The 18654-nt window shown below is 34.2% G+C and overlaps 1 protein-coding gene across 1 annotated transcript in view; it reads left to right on the top strand.

The window, feature by feature from the left end:
- The window catches only part of LOC122633821 (suppressor of lurcher protein 1), a 277955-nt gene that overhangs the window by 88404 nt on the left and 170897 nt on the right, over nucleotides 1-18654 (top strand). Inside the window, exon 4 of the mRNA XM_043822220.1 lies at nucleotides 6106-6320. Coding sequence (XP_043678155.1) covers nucleotides 6106-6320 — 215 coding nt within the window. The remainder of the gene's footprint in view (nucleotides 1-6105; nucleotides 6321-18654) is intronic.

Raw genomic sequence — 18654 nt, 5'->3', positions numbered from 1 at the left:
CCGTAGATTCTAACTCGACTCTTCAATTGATGTTAAGTTTTTTAATCTTTTTATTTCCTTTTGTTCCTTTCTTTTTCTTTCTTTTATTTCTTTCTTCCTCTTTTTTGTTATTATTTTTTTTATGTCCGTTCTTAAACGTTAAGAACAAAGTATTTCTCATTATGCGGAATATTTATTAATCCGACGTTAAACTCATGATTATTTATTACATTCTTGTTTCTTACAACGTGGTAACCATGTTTTAAAGCAATTTGGAAATTATTTACACGTTTATTAGAGATATTCTTGAAATGTTTCGAACGTTTAAACGTTCGTTGTCGAGTTCGATCGACGAGAAATTTTTCTTCTTTTTTTTCTTTTTTTTTTTCTTTTTTTTCTTTCCTTTCCGATAAAAAGATCGCGTAATATAAGTGTTGTGATGGTTGGAAAGGGAACGGTAAGAAAAATCCGGGTAAGACGGTTGAGCTCTCGTATAAATAGGGAACGTAATATTCGAAAAACATTCTTCACACTCACATAACCGGAAGAGAATAAGGGTGAGGTGGACTATTCTTCTGGCTAGGAGCCAATCGTAGAAGGATGAGGGATCCTCCGTGAACTTTTACGCTTTACCTTCAGTCCTATTCCAGTGCCAACGACCTCAATGGGTTTGAGTAGAAACTTTTTCGACGCTAATCAGACCAGTCTCTGTTTTTGGAATACACCACGAACGACCGAGTTTATTTCCTTTTTTTTTCTTTTTTGCATTAGAAACGATGCCAATCGATGCATGTACATAAATACATATATCGAGTCGTACGATCTGTTTCGTTTCTATTAAATAGTATACGTATATCACTTTTGATCGAATCAAAATCGCGCGTTTGGTTTATCGATATGAAAAAAACGCAGATACGTATTGGACGTATAAAGAAATAATCTGTAAATAAAAGTGTTTGCCGGTGAAACTTTGTAACTTTGGTATGAAAAGAAGAAAAAAAAAAAAAAGGAAAAAGAAAAAGGAAAAAAAAATTGATAAAAAGAGACCTGCTAGCTTGCGGAAGAAAAACAGCTGGTGGATAGTTTGAAAATTGATAGACCCGACTTGGGAATACGCGTTTGTTTTCTTACTCGAGCACGGCAGAGCCATTCATCACCTATAATAGTCGACGATGGTTCTTTGCTTTGAAAATCGCCTCTTTCATATTTCCGCTAACGAAACTTTCTTTTCTATTCTTTAAGTTCTTCTTTTAACCTATTCTTATATCCTTATAACTTATACGTTGCTGTTATAAATGTCATTTATCATAACACTATCACGCACCTTCTTTTTTCTTTTTTCTACTTTTTTTTTGTAAAATGTAAAATAGATTTCAATGGGGAGAGAGAGAGAGAGAGAGAGAGAGAGAGAGAGAGAGAGAGAGAGAGAGAGAGAGAAAGAGAGAGAGCAATGAGTGACACTTGGAGCATAATTTTCCGTTTTGTTTCTTTTTTGTTTCTTTCTTTTTTATTGTCTTGTTTTCTTTCCTTTTTCTTTCATGTCTTTTTTTCCTTTATAAATATAACACATGGAACATACTAGGAGTTCACGACGAGGCTAACCGATCGTCCTTAATGATTAATGATTCGTCATGCTCTATGTTGAGACTTTTTGATGTATGATGATAGGAAAAGAAGAGAGAAAGAACGATACATTTTTCATGCGGGACATTCTGTCATGAAATTCATGCCCGTCCATTGTAACCATTCTCTCTTTCTCAGTCTCTTTCTCTTTCTCTTTCTCTTTCTCTGGTTGTTCGTTCGTTCGATTTATTTATTTCCACGCAACATCGAGATCCATCATCGGTCTATGATCTTTTTCTGTCTTTCTCTTTCTTTCCTCTCCCTTTTTCTCTTTTTCTATATATGTATATATATATATATATATATATATATATATACACACACCTATTTCTATCTCTATCTATCTCTCTCTCTTCTTTTGTTTCTTCTCATTTCTTTCTATTCTCAATCTCGTTCTTGCTCGAGGAAAGGAACAGTAACAACGACGATTACACATCGCAGTCGTGTCGTCGACAGCAACGTATGGAAGAAGCCGCGAGGTTCTTCCATCCCATTCCCTCCTCCCACTCACCCTCCCACCCTCTCGTCCTCCTTGCCACCTTCCTCTCCTTCTCCCCACGCCCTTACCTTGGCCACCCTTACGACCGACATAATAAATCGCGTAGGAAAAGGAGAGCTTTTCCTAGACGCTCGTGGAAAATGAGTTAAAGCACGACGACGTTGAAGAGAAGAGAAAAGAACGCTGGGAAACGTTGTCGAGGATTGTCCTACCCGTTGTTGTAGGTGTGTAGATGTGTGCGTATTTTTCTTTCTGGAAAATTCAGCTCGGAATATAGGGGTCTCGTGTCGGGGTGTAAGAAAAAGGGGTGGGCGCGACTGGCCAAGGTGACTACTCGTTTGACACACGACTCTTTCTACTACGACGTTTGTGCCCAAAATTAGAACGTATTGTGATATTCCGTAAAAAGCTTTTTACGTTTGGAAGGTTTTTAAGGAATGGCACGCCTCAAATCTATTTTTCTTTCTTTTCTCTTTATTCTTCTCTCTTTCTCTCACAGAAACACACGCACACTATCACTATGTCGATTTTTTTCCAAGAGAATGCATTATACGTAATGCGTTTTCACACCTGACATCTTCCGTTCGAGGAAAGCTTCGCGTTAAAACGTCAAGAAGAGTGAGATGTCCAAATTTTTATTTTATTTCAAAAATGTCTTATATATATATATATATATATATATATATATATATATACTGGGTGTTTCCTGTCGGTTCTATAACTTCGGGAATAGATTCAGTACGTTAAAATAAGGAAAACAAAGTTCGTATCAAGTTTCGAAAACACTCTCTGTATATTACATGTAAGAACTTTAAATTTATTATATTTATGGCGACAATATTAATTATTATACTATAGCGTTTATATGAGGATTATTTTAATAAGATCGATATATTTTTCATGGAAGAATGCCTTCGAATCCTATCAAGGGCTAAGACACTCGAAATAGTGTTACGTTCGAGGATATATAATTTCACACCCTGTGTCCTCTCTCCTTCAGTCACTACGTTCAAGCCAATATCTTCTCTAAATTCCGCCGGCAGCGATAGCCTGAGAGTATCCTGGCTATGTGATACTGTCCTTCTCTGTCTCTCTATGTAGCATGTCCATCCCTATCTTATTACTTCGTAGAACTCAAGGACGATGTTACTATCTCTCTCTCTATCTCTCTCTCTCTCTCTCTCTCTCTCCTTCTCCCTCTTTCTCTCTCTCTCCCTCTCTCTGTCTCTCGATGTTTCCTTAACGATGTTAAACGTCGAGTTGGCTCTTCACCATGAAGGTCCTTTTACCCCTTGGCTCCTTCCTACTCGAAACTCACCTAGGGAATTAAAGAACGAGATTAGCAGAAGCGTATCGCATTCGTATTCGCATAGGTTTACATCCCGAGAAATCTCTACTAACGATGACGGATCGTCGTTTCTCTACGATTTGAATAATCCCACCTTATATATCTTTTAATATTTTTTTTTTCCTTCTTCTTTTCCTTTTTCTGTAAAACATCTAACGCCGAGCGTGGAAAGCCTTTCATTTTGTTGCGTTTGTTTTTACTTCGTCGTTAATTCCATTAATTTGATAAATTTGATATAGATCGCATTAACGTTATTTCGTTGAAATTTCATTTCCAATTAAGTTATTCATTGTGAATAATTTAACAATGACGAGGATAGAAAATTAGAGATTACGATTGTCTCGTTTCGACGATAGGAAGATTATTCTACGATCTAAATAAGAAATATTGTTTTTGTTAAAAGGATCAACATTTGCTCTTGTCCTTCTAAACGTAATCCTTCTTTAATTTCATTTCCAATTCGCTTTAAGTCTAATCTGTCTACGGCCGGACTTCCGAACACCTGGTGCTATCTTTCAACGAGTACCGTAATCGCCCGATTAACTATTAATGCATTGAAACTATGCGAATTAGGCTTGAAATATCATTCGAAAATTGTCGATCATTTTTATTGCTTTATGACTGTAATCTATATGAAAACTTAATCAATCAATGAAATCTTTAAATTCGATTACACTTTCTTTCTTTTTTATTTGTTTTTTCTTTTGTCTTTTCTTTCTTTTTTTTTCTTCTCGAGCTAGAGAATGAAATTTCATTTTATCGTATATGCGTTGCATTCGTCGTTCGATCTACGCCTATTCCCTGAACACTCGTAAAAGTACAAACGTCCCGAAGAAGTTTTCCCCGTATGCTCGTTAAAAAAGTAATTCATCGAGAGAGAAAGAAAAAAAGAAAGAAAGACAGAGGGAGAGAGAGGGAGAGAAAGAGACTGTATATATAGAATGACTTGTTCGAAAAATTCCTTCTTGTATAATATATAAACGAGATCATGTCTTATGATAAATGTGATATTAAAAAGTTTTTTCTTTCCTCTTCTTTTCTTTTCTTTCTTTTTTTATAATCATTCTATCAGATATTTATTTTAACAAGAATATACACATATTAAGTATTATAGTTCAATATGCAAAGAAAATATAGAACTGTTTCTTATTTAATTGTTTCACCCTGTATAAATGTCTTATGAACGATGACAAAATTTCTTCTCATTTTACAAATTATACGAAGTTGTTATTCGCTTCAAATCAGTAGAAAAAATTAGATTAATTATATTTTGAGAGAATATGAGAATCTATATTATTTCGATTGTAACTATTAATAATCTAATTAAAGATTCATGTGATTACAAGAGATTATAATTATAAGACAATGAACGCAGAGATCGATTTCGATGCTTTTGTCTTTTCTAAGATAAAAGAAGAACTTTTTCTATCTTCCTTTTCCCAGAAGAGAGAACGAATCATCTCGATCTGGGAACGCTCGAGGCGCTTTTTTCCTTCCATCTCTTTCTGTTTTTTTTTCCACTCTCTTTCTATCTCTTTTTCTCTGTTTCTATCTCCTCTCTCTCTCTCTCTCTCTCTCTCTCTCTCTCTCTTTCTGTTTCTCTCCGTACTTCTTTCTTTTTCTTAAAGCAACGAATTTGTACGAGCTTTGATCTTCGGTTAAGAATTTTCTCCTTGACATGTCTGACATTTTTTCGGCTGAATAAATTTCTTACGCTTTTCTCGACGTTGTTCGCGGATTTTTTTATTTGAATCGACGAAGCGAGATTGTACATGCACCTTTCACCATTTTACTGATTTTTACAAGAGGTCAACCACCTATTTGAAAACTGTAATATGGGGTAACGAAAAAAAAAAAAAATGAAAAAAAATACTCAATGTGTGCTCTGTGCATTACAATACGTGATAAGGTATTTCAGTTTTTTGTTCCTTTTTAATGCAAAAAAGTAAGCCAGACGATCGAACGATTTCAAGCTTGAAATAACGTTTTAACAAAAGCTTAATATGTCATACACGTCGAGATAAAATATACATTACATATCTATCTCTCTTTGTTTTCTTCCTTTTTTTTTTGTTTTCAATATGTTCGATTAACGTTACAGCCTTGGAAAAACAAAAAACCATTAGGACGGGAATTAAATGAACGACGCAATCAACGCTAAACGTTGTTATTCGTTTTTTTTATTTATTTATATTTTGAAATACAACTTTACTTGTATATTACGTTTTGTACTGTCGACCTTGTCTTGCTCGGGTGTACTGTCTACCATCATAACAGATAGGTCGAGTGTTGGACGATTCCGAGAAGTCAACAATAGCTTGACTTTAACAAAGGTAGTACTAGTATCCCGACAGTTCTAGATGAGTCAGCGGAGCGAACGGTTGTCGATCAAATTCGTGTTCGGTCGAATAAATTTTTAACTAACGTTGGATTGATCTTTTCGTTTTAAATAAATAATATCTAAATTATTTTCTTTATATCAAATAATAGATTTAAAATCAAATTAAATAGAAATAATACAATTATTTTATTATCAGACTTTATTGATACAACGAAGCGATCATCGATGGATAATCTTTAAGATAAATAAATTATTATTATAACATTAATAATTATTGTGAACGCATATGTAAGAGAAATTAATTCATTGTTCCAGTTGTACGAGAGGTGATTTCATCAAGGTATTTCTTCACTTGGAGAACGAAGGGGTGTCCGAATATACTCCCTGGTCTGGAATTTTGTGCGGAGAATTACGCGATATTCCTCAAATTTTGTACAGCTCAAGATCAACCCTCATACTCGAACTTCATACCGAGTTACCCTCTTCAAATGCGACGGGCTTTTCCGGAACTTTTCGCTTCATCGACAGACGTAAGTTTTTCGATCTTGTTAGTCGACTCTTCTTTCTATAACTTTTCTTTCTTCTTAATTATATATATCGTTGATTAGAAGAATATTTCTAATAACAATCAAGCGAGGAACATCATTATATCTTTCATTTGATCTTTTTCTCTATCTCTTTCTTTCTCAAGTTTATTCGTCAATTTATTTTTATAGGATAACGAATCGTATCTTTTTTTTTTTTTAATAATGACTATTTCTTATCATTTATAATGAAGAACACGTACGAAGGATTAATTAAAGTTTCAACTAACTACTAGTAACTACTATTGACTACTAAGTTTCAACTAAATTCGTTCGATTTTATACGAAATTTTATTATTTTTATATAATAATAATGTTGGAACTTTATAACGTGAGAATTGATAAAAACGAAGATCGAAATTATATCGACAAATTTTTTAAAATGAAAATACACGATACGAGTTGGTCAGTCGATTATTGCGATATATCATCCTACCGGCAGGGTGAAATTGATCGAACAAAGACCTTGACATTGCTATAGAAAGAAAAAAAATGTATGCAGGTTGTAGGTAATGCGCAAAGCAACGTTACGAATCCATTTCGCTCGATCCATCATCCGAAGGCATCGTTTCCTGTATAGGTTATGTGTGTGTACACGTATGTATGTACAAACGTGGAAAGAAAGAAATCAGCAAGATAGTATTTGCACAAAAATCTGCTTTTTTAGTGTTACCAATATTAATGCTTTTTATATACTATGCTTCCAATATTTCGTTTGACGTTTTCAATTTTTATTTTATCGACGATTTTGCTTTTGAACGAAGTAAATCATACACGCGTTAAGAATCTTTGTTAATTATAAGAAAATTTTTATTAATACGTTACATTACTTTTTATGTAACATACTAATAAACTACATTATATGTCAGTAATTAACGTAATTAACACTTCTTTTTTTTTCTATTTGAACTCACAGACAGAGAACTAATATATATCTATTAATCTATTATGAACTTACATTTTCTCTCTCTCTCTCTCTCTCTCTCTCTCTCTCTCTCTCTCTCTCTCTCTCTCTCTCTCTCTCTCTCTCTCTGTACCTTATTTCTTTCATCAAATAATAGAACATAAAATTTGACACACCTCGTTGATTATCTACGTTCCCATAAAATAGTAAATAATATTGTCGAGCGTATGCAGCTGTAGTAGGAAGGAAGCGAAGCCGTGATTAAGCATGTATAATTTAAATGTAATTTCTGCCTCGTGCCGACGAGTTTTAATCAAATGTGTAGGAATGAAGGAGAACCAAAGTAGGATGATGAAAGGGGAGAAGAAAATCGATTGGATGTTTCCATAAAATTTTCCTACACGAACATTCATAATTGATCGCAAACTTTTATTTCAATTTTCATTAAAGTTTCTCTCATCTTTCTCTCTTTTTTTCTTCTCCTCTTTTTATCCTTTTATTCATTTATTTCTTTTTTTTTTTATAATATTTTAACTTTCATTCATCTCAACGATTATCCTGTACAAGTAATCAGAACAAACGAACGTAATATAGGAAGTGAAAGATAGGAAGGTTAGAAGAGGAGGGGGTGGGAGGAAGGTTGGTATGCGAATTAACGGTATAATTGCCGGTCTCGTCGTAGGGCATTAGGCTATCCCCGAATGGTTAGCGATAAGTATCATTCCGACAAAGCATTACCGTACGTGAAAATAGATGGGGTTAGTCCACTAGCGAAGAAGAGAGAGAAGGAGAGAGAAGGAGAGAGAGTTAGTAAAAGAGAGAGGGAGAGAGAGAGAGAGAGAGAGAGAAGATTCAAGTATAACTCCACACTGCGGTCTAATTCATTTACCTTGCTTCCTCGGCCCCAATCTCGCTCGAAATTCGGCAATTAATGAGAAAATTGCGAGCTCGAGCTCGAGCTAAAAATATTACCGGAGGCCTTACTTCGACTAACGAGAACTTCATCGTGCTCGATAATTGGCTGGAAATTTGTGAAACTTTCCCTCTGATAATGTCTCCTCATTCTATCTTATTCTCTCTCTATCTACCTCTACTTCTCTCTCTTTCTGTCTGTCTATCTATCTGTCTATCTATCTATCTTTTACTCTTTTCGTGCGTACGATCTCATCGATTGATTCTTCTCCGTCCTTCGTTGTCAACGTTAAACGAGAATAGATTTGTCTGACGAGACGGAAATCGAATCGTTAATACTAAACGGCTCGTTGATGAAGCGACTAGCGAAGAGTTTATCGAGAGAACACTTTCTTCCTTTTCTATTACTGCACACTGTTTCGCTCTAGTGAGTTAGTAAAATCAATTAGAGAATTACATGTTCTGTACATGCGTCTGTATATAACATCTGCTATCTCTGCAATGCCGTTCAATATTAGCTTTCTCTTTGAGTCTACTATTAAATAGACTTATCGTTAAATAAGCTCTTACACTCTCTCTCTCTCTCTCTCTCTTTCTCTTTCTCTTTCTCTTTGTTTGTCTCTCTTAATTTCTCTCCATCTCTCTTTCGTTGTAGATGTGTTTGTGTTCGTTGTAGATGATTTTGTCTTGTACAATATTTTCAAATATTTTTATCTAACGATAAATATTAGATTGCGCGTAATTTCTGTTACAACATCGTGTTAGGCAAAATAATTACAAAAAAAGAAAAAACAAAGAAAAAAGAAAGAAAAGAAACAAAAACATATTTTCACCGGAAGGTTCACATGTTTTTGATCAATTAGTCATCTTAATTATGAAACATATAAAATCGTATATTTATCTTTTATGTCCTTGACAAAGGGGAAAGAAGAATAGGACGTTCGCTTGAGATAGAAAGGAAATATGGGCCAAGTCGGAAAGTCCTTCGGCTATTTGCACGGTATTGATTAAAGTGGCTAACTCAGCCCGGACTATTTTCGAGTTTCGCTATCCCACCGACGCTCACCAGGCAACCTACTAATTACAGTGCGAGTGCTATCACCAGACTCGTTGATGACTCTACGTTTCGATTTTTTTTGCCCTTATCGCTATCTCTTTTCATTGCATTTTCAATTCGGTCAACCATACATTTATATAACTTCGTATTTTCGACAAAATTCTTTTTTCGAATTTTCTCAAACAGTAATCGATTTAATTAATATATATATATATATATATATATATATATATATATATAACACACGCACACACAAACATATATATAAAATTAATTTAGTTTTTTAATAGAATGCAAAATTTAATTAGCATATCTAGGAGTATCGGTATCAATCGAAAATTGTAATAAACAAAATAATTTCATTTGTATGCATTTTCACGAACTTTCAATAACAAACTAATCCTTTCTAGTATTTTAATTCGTTCACAAGACATATTTACATATTAGATTTCCCGTTGTTCTTCGACGAGATCTGAAAAGATAAATGTATGGTATATATTCTCGTATAAATCGAGAATAAATCATCGCAGAGGTCTTCCCAATCGATTGCATAGTCGGAAATTGGAATTAAATAAAATATTTACTTACCTCTTTGCTGGTCTCCTTTAGATTCGATATAATTAGGATAGTACCTCGTATTTCAGGAACGTTTCACGATTATTACTTTTTCTAGGATAATAGTCGAACCAAATTAAATTAAAAAAATTTTATATATATATATAAAATCATAAATAAATATATCTTTGATTCGGGAAATAACATTTATATTCAACTTGAAAAGAAAAATTCATTGGCCTCTGTTAAAAGTAGAACGCTTTTACAGTTCTCTGGATGTGCATCGTTGCAGACTTGTTCCACGATAAAAATTTGAAAAAGCGATCAGCGATCCGTATTATCATGCTAGGGTAATTTCACCTTTGCGATCGTTGAGATAAAACAAAACGGGATCCTCTGTCTATAGTCGTTCTTCTATAGATATATATTTTTCGTAATCCACTAGATAAAAAGAAAAACAGAAGCTTAAAGCAGAGTTCTCTTGGCTTTTCCCGCCAATTCCCTTGTTTCATTCTCGAGAGACACCCGATAAGAGAAGTACTTAAACTTGTGAACTTTTTCAAAGTGTCAGGAGTTAGTGTAAATCTTCTCACGCGCGAGTAGGAAAAGAGGATTCTGACGGAAGCAAATTTATTCTAACTCGTATGTCTATCTCTTTTACAGTTTCGTAAACAGGTTTATATATTTTGTCTTTTATTAAGTAAGATAAATATATTTAGTTAGATTTAATAAGATTCGGAAAAGTGTTTAATTAAATCTATATTAATTTGATAAGAGAAAACATTTGTGTGCTTTTGGGACAATTGAATTGCCAGGGCAAAGATAAATATAGATATTTTAATGTTGTTCAAATCTACCTATCTATATATGTATGCGTGTGTGTGTGTGTATGTCTTTTTTTCTTCTTTTTCTTTTCCAATATATAATTTATAATCTAAATATAAAGGATATTATACCGTAAATAAATATAGGAAAATAGATCGAAATTAATGTTAACGAAACTCGAATAAATTTAGTCTATGCTTTTATTTCGTGGTACATTATTTGCGTAAATTTCTCTATGTGAATATGTGCCTTTTACCATTGCATTCCCATTGGACAATGCTTTTTACCTTTCATCCGACGCATGTAAAATGTCGTCGTTATTAAAAGAAATAACGGGAAAATCTCGCAACGGAACACGTTTTCGTTTTGCATTCGTTTAAACGATGTTTACCAAGTTAACTGAATAATTCCGATTTTTCTCGTTTTTCTACGCCAATTTTACGAACCTTTGCAAACGTGTTACCGTCAATCTACGAATGCGTATTTCTTTAATTGATATTCTTTTTTAAATCGAAACAACAAACTTTAAAAATTACATTTACAAAAAACAGAAATAAATTTTGGGAGAAACTTCAATCATGTTCTTTTAATAATTTACGAATATTATCTCTGACAATAATTTACAAATATTGTTTTAATTAAAAAGCGAGATCCATGGAAATACCTAAAGAACAATAATAATTTCGAAATATTTTCTAAATTTGCAATCGATTGAAAACACTGTCAATTTCAAGGATTTCTCTACAATTTTTAAATAACGTCGATACAATGCTCTCTACTTTGTTATATTGATACTTTGGATTCACACGTAGAATGCTCTCGGAAGAGATGCGTATGGATCGAGAGAAACAGATATAAAGGTGTGCCGCGTCGATTGCTTTAATTTGCAGCAAAGCGAGTAGTTTCATAATGAATCGCAAGCATCATTAAACAATTAATTTACGGAATTCAATCGCAGTGAACGGGAATAACGATGGGACGAGAGAGGTACGAAACGTAAAATCGAACTGTAGCTTCTCTCTCTCTCTGTCTGTCTCTCTTTCTCTCTTTTCCATACCTCGCTCTTTCTCTCTTGGAACGGACCAATGGAATTTTGCGAGCTTTCGAGCAGCTGCTCCTAATGTAATCAAATATTTACACTGTCGTGTACGCACACTGATTTCAAAATAACAGAGTAAAAAGTCGTCGATGGGAATCCTGTGACCCGCGTTTCGAAAGAGCGATGCATATTTTGCTGTTGCAGTATTTTTTGTTTCTTCTTCTTCCATCCCCCTTCTCTCACATTCTCGCCAATTTATTTGCTTTTCCTATTTTTTTCTTTCTTCTTTTTTTTTAATTCGTTTCATTCTCGTGCTCTCTTTTTTCTCTTTATAATAATAATAATTATTATAATAATTATTATTATTATTATTGTTGTTGTTGTTATTGTTATTATTATTTTCTTTTTTTACTTTTTATTTTTTCTTGCTAGCTCCATCCAATTTTCTTCCCCGTAGAGAGACATTAATTTTATTTATAATAATTAATTTAGAGAGCAGCGTTATTCCTTCTTTTTTTTAACTTTTTTTATCTATTTTTTTTTTTTTTGATTCTCAATCTGTTATTTGTAGTCTGATATATGTATTTAAAAGGCACGTACATAAATGGTACATTAGTTCGGCGAGAAGTTACATGCTCGGTACATTCGTTTCCTCTTGAGAAATATAGCTACCTAGGAAAGATTCATGGTGGCGAGGGTCGAAGAAAAAGAGAAAAGTAAAGAAGAGATAGGAAGAAACGATTAAAGCACGAAATTAACTCCCATCGAAAGAAACGACTAATGCAAGAGAATTTTCCGTAATGTTTTAGCTGAGAAAAGGAGAGAGAGAGAGAGAGAGAGAGAGAGAGAGAGAGAGAGAGAGAGAGAGAGAAGAGAAATAATATGAGATTCTGAACGAGCTGAGAAAGCAAAAGAATCTTTCGTCGTTTCGAAAGAGTTAAAGAAACTCCTTCTTTTTTGTTGAGTTTGTAGTTACATTGTCATACTTTTCCACAAATTTTAAAATGAAATATAATCCTCAATCGACGAACAGGACGTGGAAAGAACGGTCACGTAAAAACGCACGTGGCTATAGTATCTATATGTGTATAGAATACGTGCTAACATATAGAGAAGGAAAAAGAAAGAGAGAGAAGAGGTTACGCGCAGCCGTCGTGGTTGGCGCAGCTCTGGCGCAAAGTGACTACGTGTTCGGGATACCAAGCCCATTAAAAAATCTATCTACGCTTGCCCGTTGTAGCTTGAAATTTAAGAATCTCGAGAGTTTCGCCATCGTGTTCGAATTTCCGAAAGCGTGTGCGAGCATAATGAGTGAGAGAGAGAGAGAGACAGAGAGAGAGAGAGGGGGGGGGGGGAAGAAGAAAGAGAAAGAGAATCAGTCCAATTGTCATTCGTAGAAGAAAACGTAGACCTTGTGAAGGCCGTAAAATCTAAGAAAAGATTTCCACTTGTATGAAAGACGATACCTATTGGTCGAACTTCCGATCGAGTACGATTGCTACGGGGAATTCTTTCTTTTATTTTTCTTTCTCCTTCTTCCTATCTCTTTCTTGTGGGGAAAAACTCGCTTCCGGTGAAACCGCCACCGCTACGCTCGTTTATGCACTTTTTTCCTCTCGTCGTTCTTTACGACAGAAGCCACCGTGACGAATGGGGCCACGCTCGATCCGGTCGAGGGAGACTGTCCTCTTTCTTTATGTGTGTGGTGTGTATATGTGCACACACACACACGCGCGCGCGCGCGCGTACGTATATATGTGTGTATGTCTCTCTCTCTCTCTCTCTCTCTCTCTCTCTCTCTCTCTCTCTTTCTCTCTCTCTCTCTTTCTCTCTTTCTCTCTCTCTCTGTCTCTCTCTATCTTTCTGTCTCTCGCTCTCTCTCTCTTTCTTACTCGGTCACGATCGATTCTTACGAAGACGAAGACGAGAACGAACGATTTAGAGTAGTACGAAACCGATGGAAAAGTCCTTCTCTTCTCCCAATAAATGATGTGGCACCAGTAGCGAGAATCCAAAGGAAGATGAAGTCGTAGAAAGTTTAATAAAACGTTTCCATTGCTCGTTAACCGTTGGAGAACTTACCGTTCTTATCTTCGTACGTTTCAACGATTAATCGAACTTTAGTTTAATCGTAAAAAAAGTTTTTCATCGTTTCAAAGTTCTTTATTAAAGTGCATTCTAAAAGTTATTCGCCTGACATATATATACGCCTATAGGAAGTCTACAAAATCGATATTATTATATCGATAGTATCGAAGTACGTAGCTGAAAAGAGGGTAGTTTACCCTTTAAAACGAATTTTTTTTCAAGTCTCTACGATTTTTCGTTCCGAAGATACGTCCATTTAAAATTTTCCATTCATAATTACGAAGCACGTGGTGTGAGTAGTCACGTGATTACGAGTCGTAGTAAGAATTTACTACGGTCAGCTGTTTGCGTAATTTCTTGGAATTTATGTAGGTCACTGTGTCAATGCCATTTGAGTGGAATTATGTAGGTCAAAAAACAGCTGTTTTTTTTTATGCGAATATCTTCGGAACTAAGGGTCGTAGAGACTTGAAATAAAGTTCATTTTAAAGTTTAAACTTTTGTCTATCCTATTATTATATTTTAATTAACAATTTAAGCATTTGTTATAAACAATTAGTGCAAAAATTTTATATAAACAATTTCGTTCAAATTGAAAGTTTAAAATAAAAATTTTATACATTCTATCGTCATATTAGTAATAAACATTTAATTTGTTATAAACAAATTGTTATAAACAATTTTTTGTTAATAATCGAGTTAATAGATAATTTCATTCAAATTATTTCTTTAAGGACAAAGTTTTTATATTTTTTTCATCGTACCGATAAGAAACATTCAATTTGTTATAAACAAATTGTTATAAACAAATTGTTATAAACAATTGTGTTAATAATCAAGTTAATAGATAATTCCGTCCACTTTAAAGACGATGTTTTTATATTATCTTCATCGTATCGATAATAAATATTCAATTTGTTATAAATAAATTGTTATAAACAAATTGTTATAAACAAATGACTATGAAAAATTTTTTCACATTTTTTTACCAAAGTAGTACAGAAAGCATAATCCATTTTTTGGTTAATTCATATATAATTAATCAAATTGTTTATAATTTATTTTATAAACAATTCTATTATTTAAATTTAAAACAGATTGTATTATTGACTTATACTACTAGTATAATTGCAATTAATTAATTATAGATTTGATTATTTTTTGTGTTGAATATATGCCCATAAAGGAATTTGTTTATACCATTTGTTCGAACGGTAAATAATGACGATGAGTCGAAAATTCAGTTGTACTACTTGTTCTACCGGTGAAAAATAACGTTCGACAAAATACTCGGTTGTACTACTTGCTCGATTAATGAAAATCGATTTCGGGCAAAAAACTCGATTATACTACTTTTTCCGACGGTTAAAATCGACGTAGGACTAAAAATTCGGTTGTACCACTTCCTCGATTAATGAAGATCGACGTCGGATCAGAAACTCGGTTATATCTACTACTTTTTGCATCGGATAAAAATCACCGTATGACCAAAAACTCAGTTCTATTACTTTCTCCGTTTTCCCAAAATTCTTCGTTCGAGTAAAAACTCGGTTCTACTACTTGCACCGTTCCCCAAAATCTTTCGGCTGACCAAATAGTCAGCTCTACCACTTCCCCCAATCATTCTTCATGAGTAATATTAATCGTTTTAAACGCATGTTTTCTCTTTCGCTGTCTTTCTCTCTCCCTCAACAACAGTAAAGTTCCAAGTTCTTAATGAACGTTATTTGCTTCCTAAATTAATTCCCATTATAACGTAGTTTCTGCTGATCTCATAAATTCCATGCTAGTAAAGTAATTACTGTTTGGATCGGTCCGTATAAAAGCGCGCGAGCGAGTAATTCCATTTTCGCGAGAGGCTTTCACTGGCGTGTCATTTTCTGATAGTCACGTTAACTACTGCCCACACTTGACTAACGAAGCATTAAAGGTCGCTATACATAGTGGCCACTTACGGTGATGAAAGGTTGATGCAATTTTTAATGTATGCACACCGAGCTATAATATATATATATATATATATATATATATATATATATATATATCATATACGAGTTGTGGCGTCAGTTGTTTATAAGTATAATAATTGATTCATTAATGACGTAAATTAATAGCCAATTTTAGCGAATTTTATTTTATTTTCTTTTTTTATTTTTTAGTAAAAGAAAAATATTAAAAAAAATATCCTAGATCATTCTACGTCATACTATCGATCGTACATAACCATCAATCAGAATCGAAATCCTACCTGTAGGTTACCATCACTTTGTTCGTTGCCTTCTGAAATGCACTTTTTCCCATTAATGCTGCAAGCTGCGAATTCACCAAATTGGTCCGTACGAAAACGGATTTAAAACCGTTTCCACGTCTCGCGTCCGCTAGAGTTCAATTATTATTTTTCAATCTCGGACAATCTGTTCGGCTCCATCCCTCCCTACTGCTAATCCTTCTACCTCTTCATGGAAAATATCGATCTAACGGGTGGCAATTAATTTTCTACGTAATTTACATCCACTCGGATCAGTTCGAACTATCATATTGCATTATGGAATAGATGAATTCTTGAATAATTTGAATTGTTCAAAGAGAATTGTTCAAAGAGAGACGCGATTAATTTTGTTTTGAACAAAAAAAAAAAGAAAAAAGAAAAATCAAAACAGGAGGAAAGAGAAAAGCAAAGAGGAAAAACTTGAAAAATAAAAGCTCCTTTCTCCGTTTATATAAATTCCAATCCTTTTTATTCGTCGTTTCTCATCGTTGAAAGATCTTAGAAATTTGATAGGACATTCTTTATTAACTGTCTAGGGGTATAGTAAACCTCGCAATCCTTAGAAAGTAGCTTCACAGAGAAATGAAATCACCCGTCTACGAAGTAAGTGCGGACAATCGTCGTTGGATTGTCCTAAAGACTTCCATTTTTCATGTTGTACAGGTGAAAGAGTTGGAAGACAAATTTTCTAGCCAACGAAGAAAAGCATCCGCACTTTCATACATCGATCGTCTCATATAACTCCCCGTTGATAATTTATTATACTCTCTGAGTACTTTTCAAGGGCGCTGTACCAGACGTATTTTATCGTAAATCGTGCCTTCTCTTTTTTAAATGAGACATTATACACACACACACACACACACACACACACACACATGAAGTAAAAAAGAAAAAGTGAAAACGTGAGGATTTCTAAGTAAACTTGAAGATTTCGTTTTTATTCATTTTCGTTATTTAATAATTACATAAGAGAGGGAAAGATGAAGAGAAAGAGAGAGAGTGAGAGAGAGAGAGAGAGAGAGAGAGAGAGAGAGAGAGAAAATGAATGAAAAAAAAAAGAAAAGAAAAAGAAAAACTATACCAGAAGAAGATTCAATTTGATGTTTATTACGTTTTGAAGCTGATTGAATAAACTCGAATAATTCGGACGAATTTATCAATTATCTCTGAAGTAAAACGCGTTACACTTTGACGCATCTCGTTGAAAGGTCTTTGAAATGAAGTTCGCACTTCGACTTTCACGAGAAATATCGTTGGGTGCGAGAATGTTGGTTTGGGAGGTAACATTCCAGTTCCAAATTCCATTAGCGTAGATTTGAATAATTATATGTGTTCAAATAGTGGGTTACTACTACTAGCTGACTGCTGGTTGGCTGGTAGCTGGCACACACCTTGTGTGGACTGAATCGCAAACGTTATACCATTCCCTAACGAACTCTCTACATTTCCCTTGAGTTCTTAAGACAATAGTGCGAGCACTCGACCGTACAGGGACGTGATAATTTGTCGAGCGTTCGCCATTGAAATGAATGAAAAATAAAAATTAAAAAAAAAAAAAAGATATATGTATGTATATAAAAAAAAAAGTATATTAAAAACAAAGACGAAGATAAATAGAGCGAAGAAAAAGGAAAGAAGAAAGAGGTGGATCATTTCCTTGGAGACAAAATGATTATTTCACTTTGCTTTCTTTTCTCTATTCACTTCTCTCAGCTCACTCCCACGTATACACTCTCTTTATCTCTCATTCTTTCTCTGTCTCTCTATCTATCTATCCATCCATCTATCTATCTATCTATCTATCTATTTCTATCTCTCTTTCTCTTTGAGAATCGTTAGATAAGAAGGCTTTAAATTATTCTCCATGTAAATAGCATCGATTTTCTTCCTCGTGAACGAGCGATTCCATCCGAAGATGGAAAATTGCGAAAGTTCGTTAGAATCGAAGACACTCCTTCGAGGAGCAGCATTTTCTCGTTTACCTAACGTTCGTGCAGTGAAATGGTCCGGACGGTTAAAAGGGAGCCATAAATTGCAAGGATATCGTTGGCCTTCTAGCATTCGTAGTGAGAACGGAGGAAAGAGATCGGCCATTTTCAAAGCTCGAGCCTATTATCACTTGTCGGAGATAAGGAAGGATCTTAGACAGACAAAGAGAGAGAGAGAGAGAGAGAGAGAGAGAGAGAAACAAAGAGAAAGAGAGACAGAAACAGAGAAGTAGAAGCCATTTAGAAGGGATATATCTAAGAGAGTCCTTTGTATAGTTAGGGACTTTCGATACCGAGAAGGTCCAAGTCTCTTCCTCTCGTAGAAATTCAACGACAAAGCACTCGGTACGCGTTATCGATACTTCGAGAACTTCTCTCAGACTTGGTCGTTTGTGTTCATTAGGCATGGCCCAAGACGATGACGAGATTTTCAAGTAAGCGAATGTATGTGCAAACATCGATATAAATTCCTGATATATACCTATGTATATCCCCATCGCCAACGTTCGTTCATTTCGACCTTCTTCTTCGTAGCGATCGTCTTTCCTGGTTAGTTTGAAACCTAGAAAGTTAGGAAAAGACGAAACTTATATATATATATATATATATATATATATATATATATATATATATATGTATG

Source organism: Vespula pensylvanica, chromosome 13, assembly GCF_014466175.1.
Source record: "Vespula pensylvanica isolate Volc-1 chromosome 13, ASM1446617v1, whole genome shotgun sequence".
NCBI classification, from domain to species: Eukaryota; Metazoa; Arthropoda; class Insecta; order Hymenoptera; family Vespidae; genus Vespula; species Vespula pensylvanica.
The sequence above is the reverse complement of the archived record's forward strand: the minus strand, read 5'-3'. Positions and strand labels throughout refer to the sequence as shown.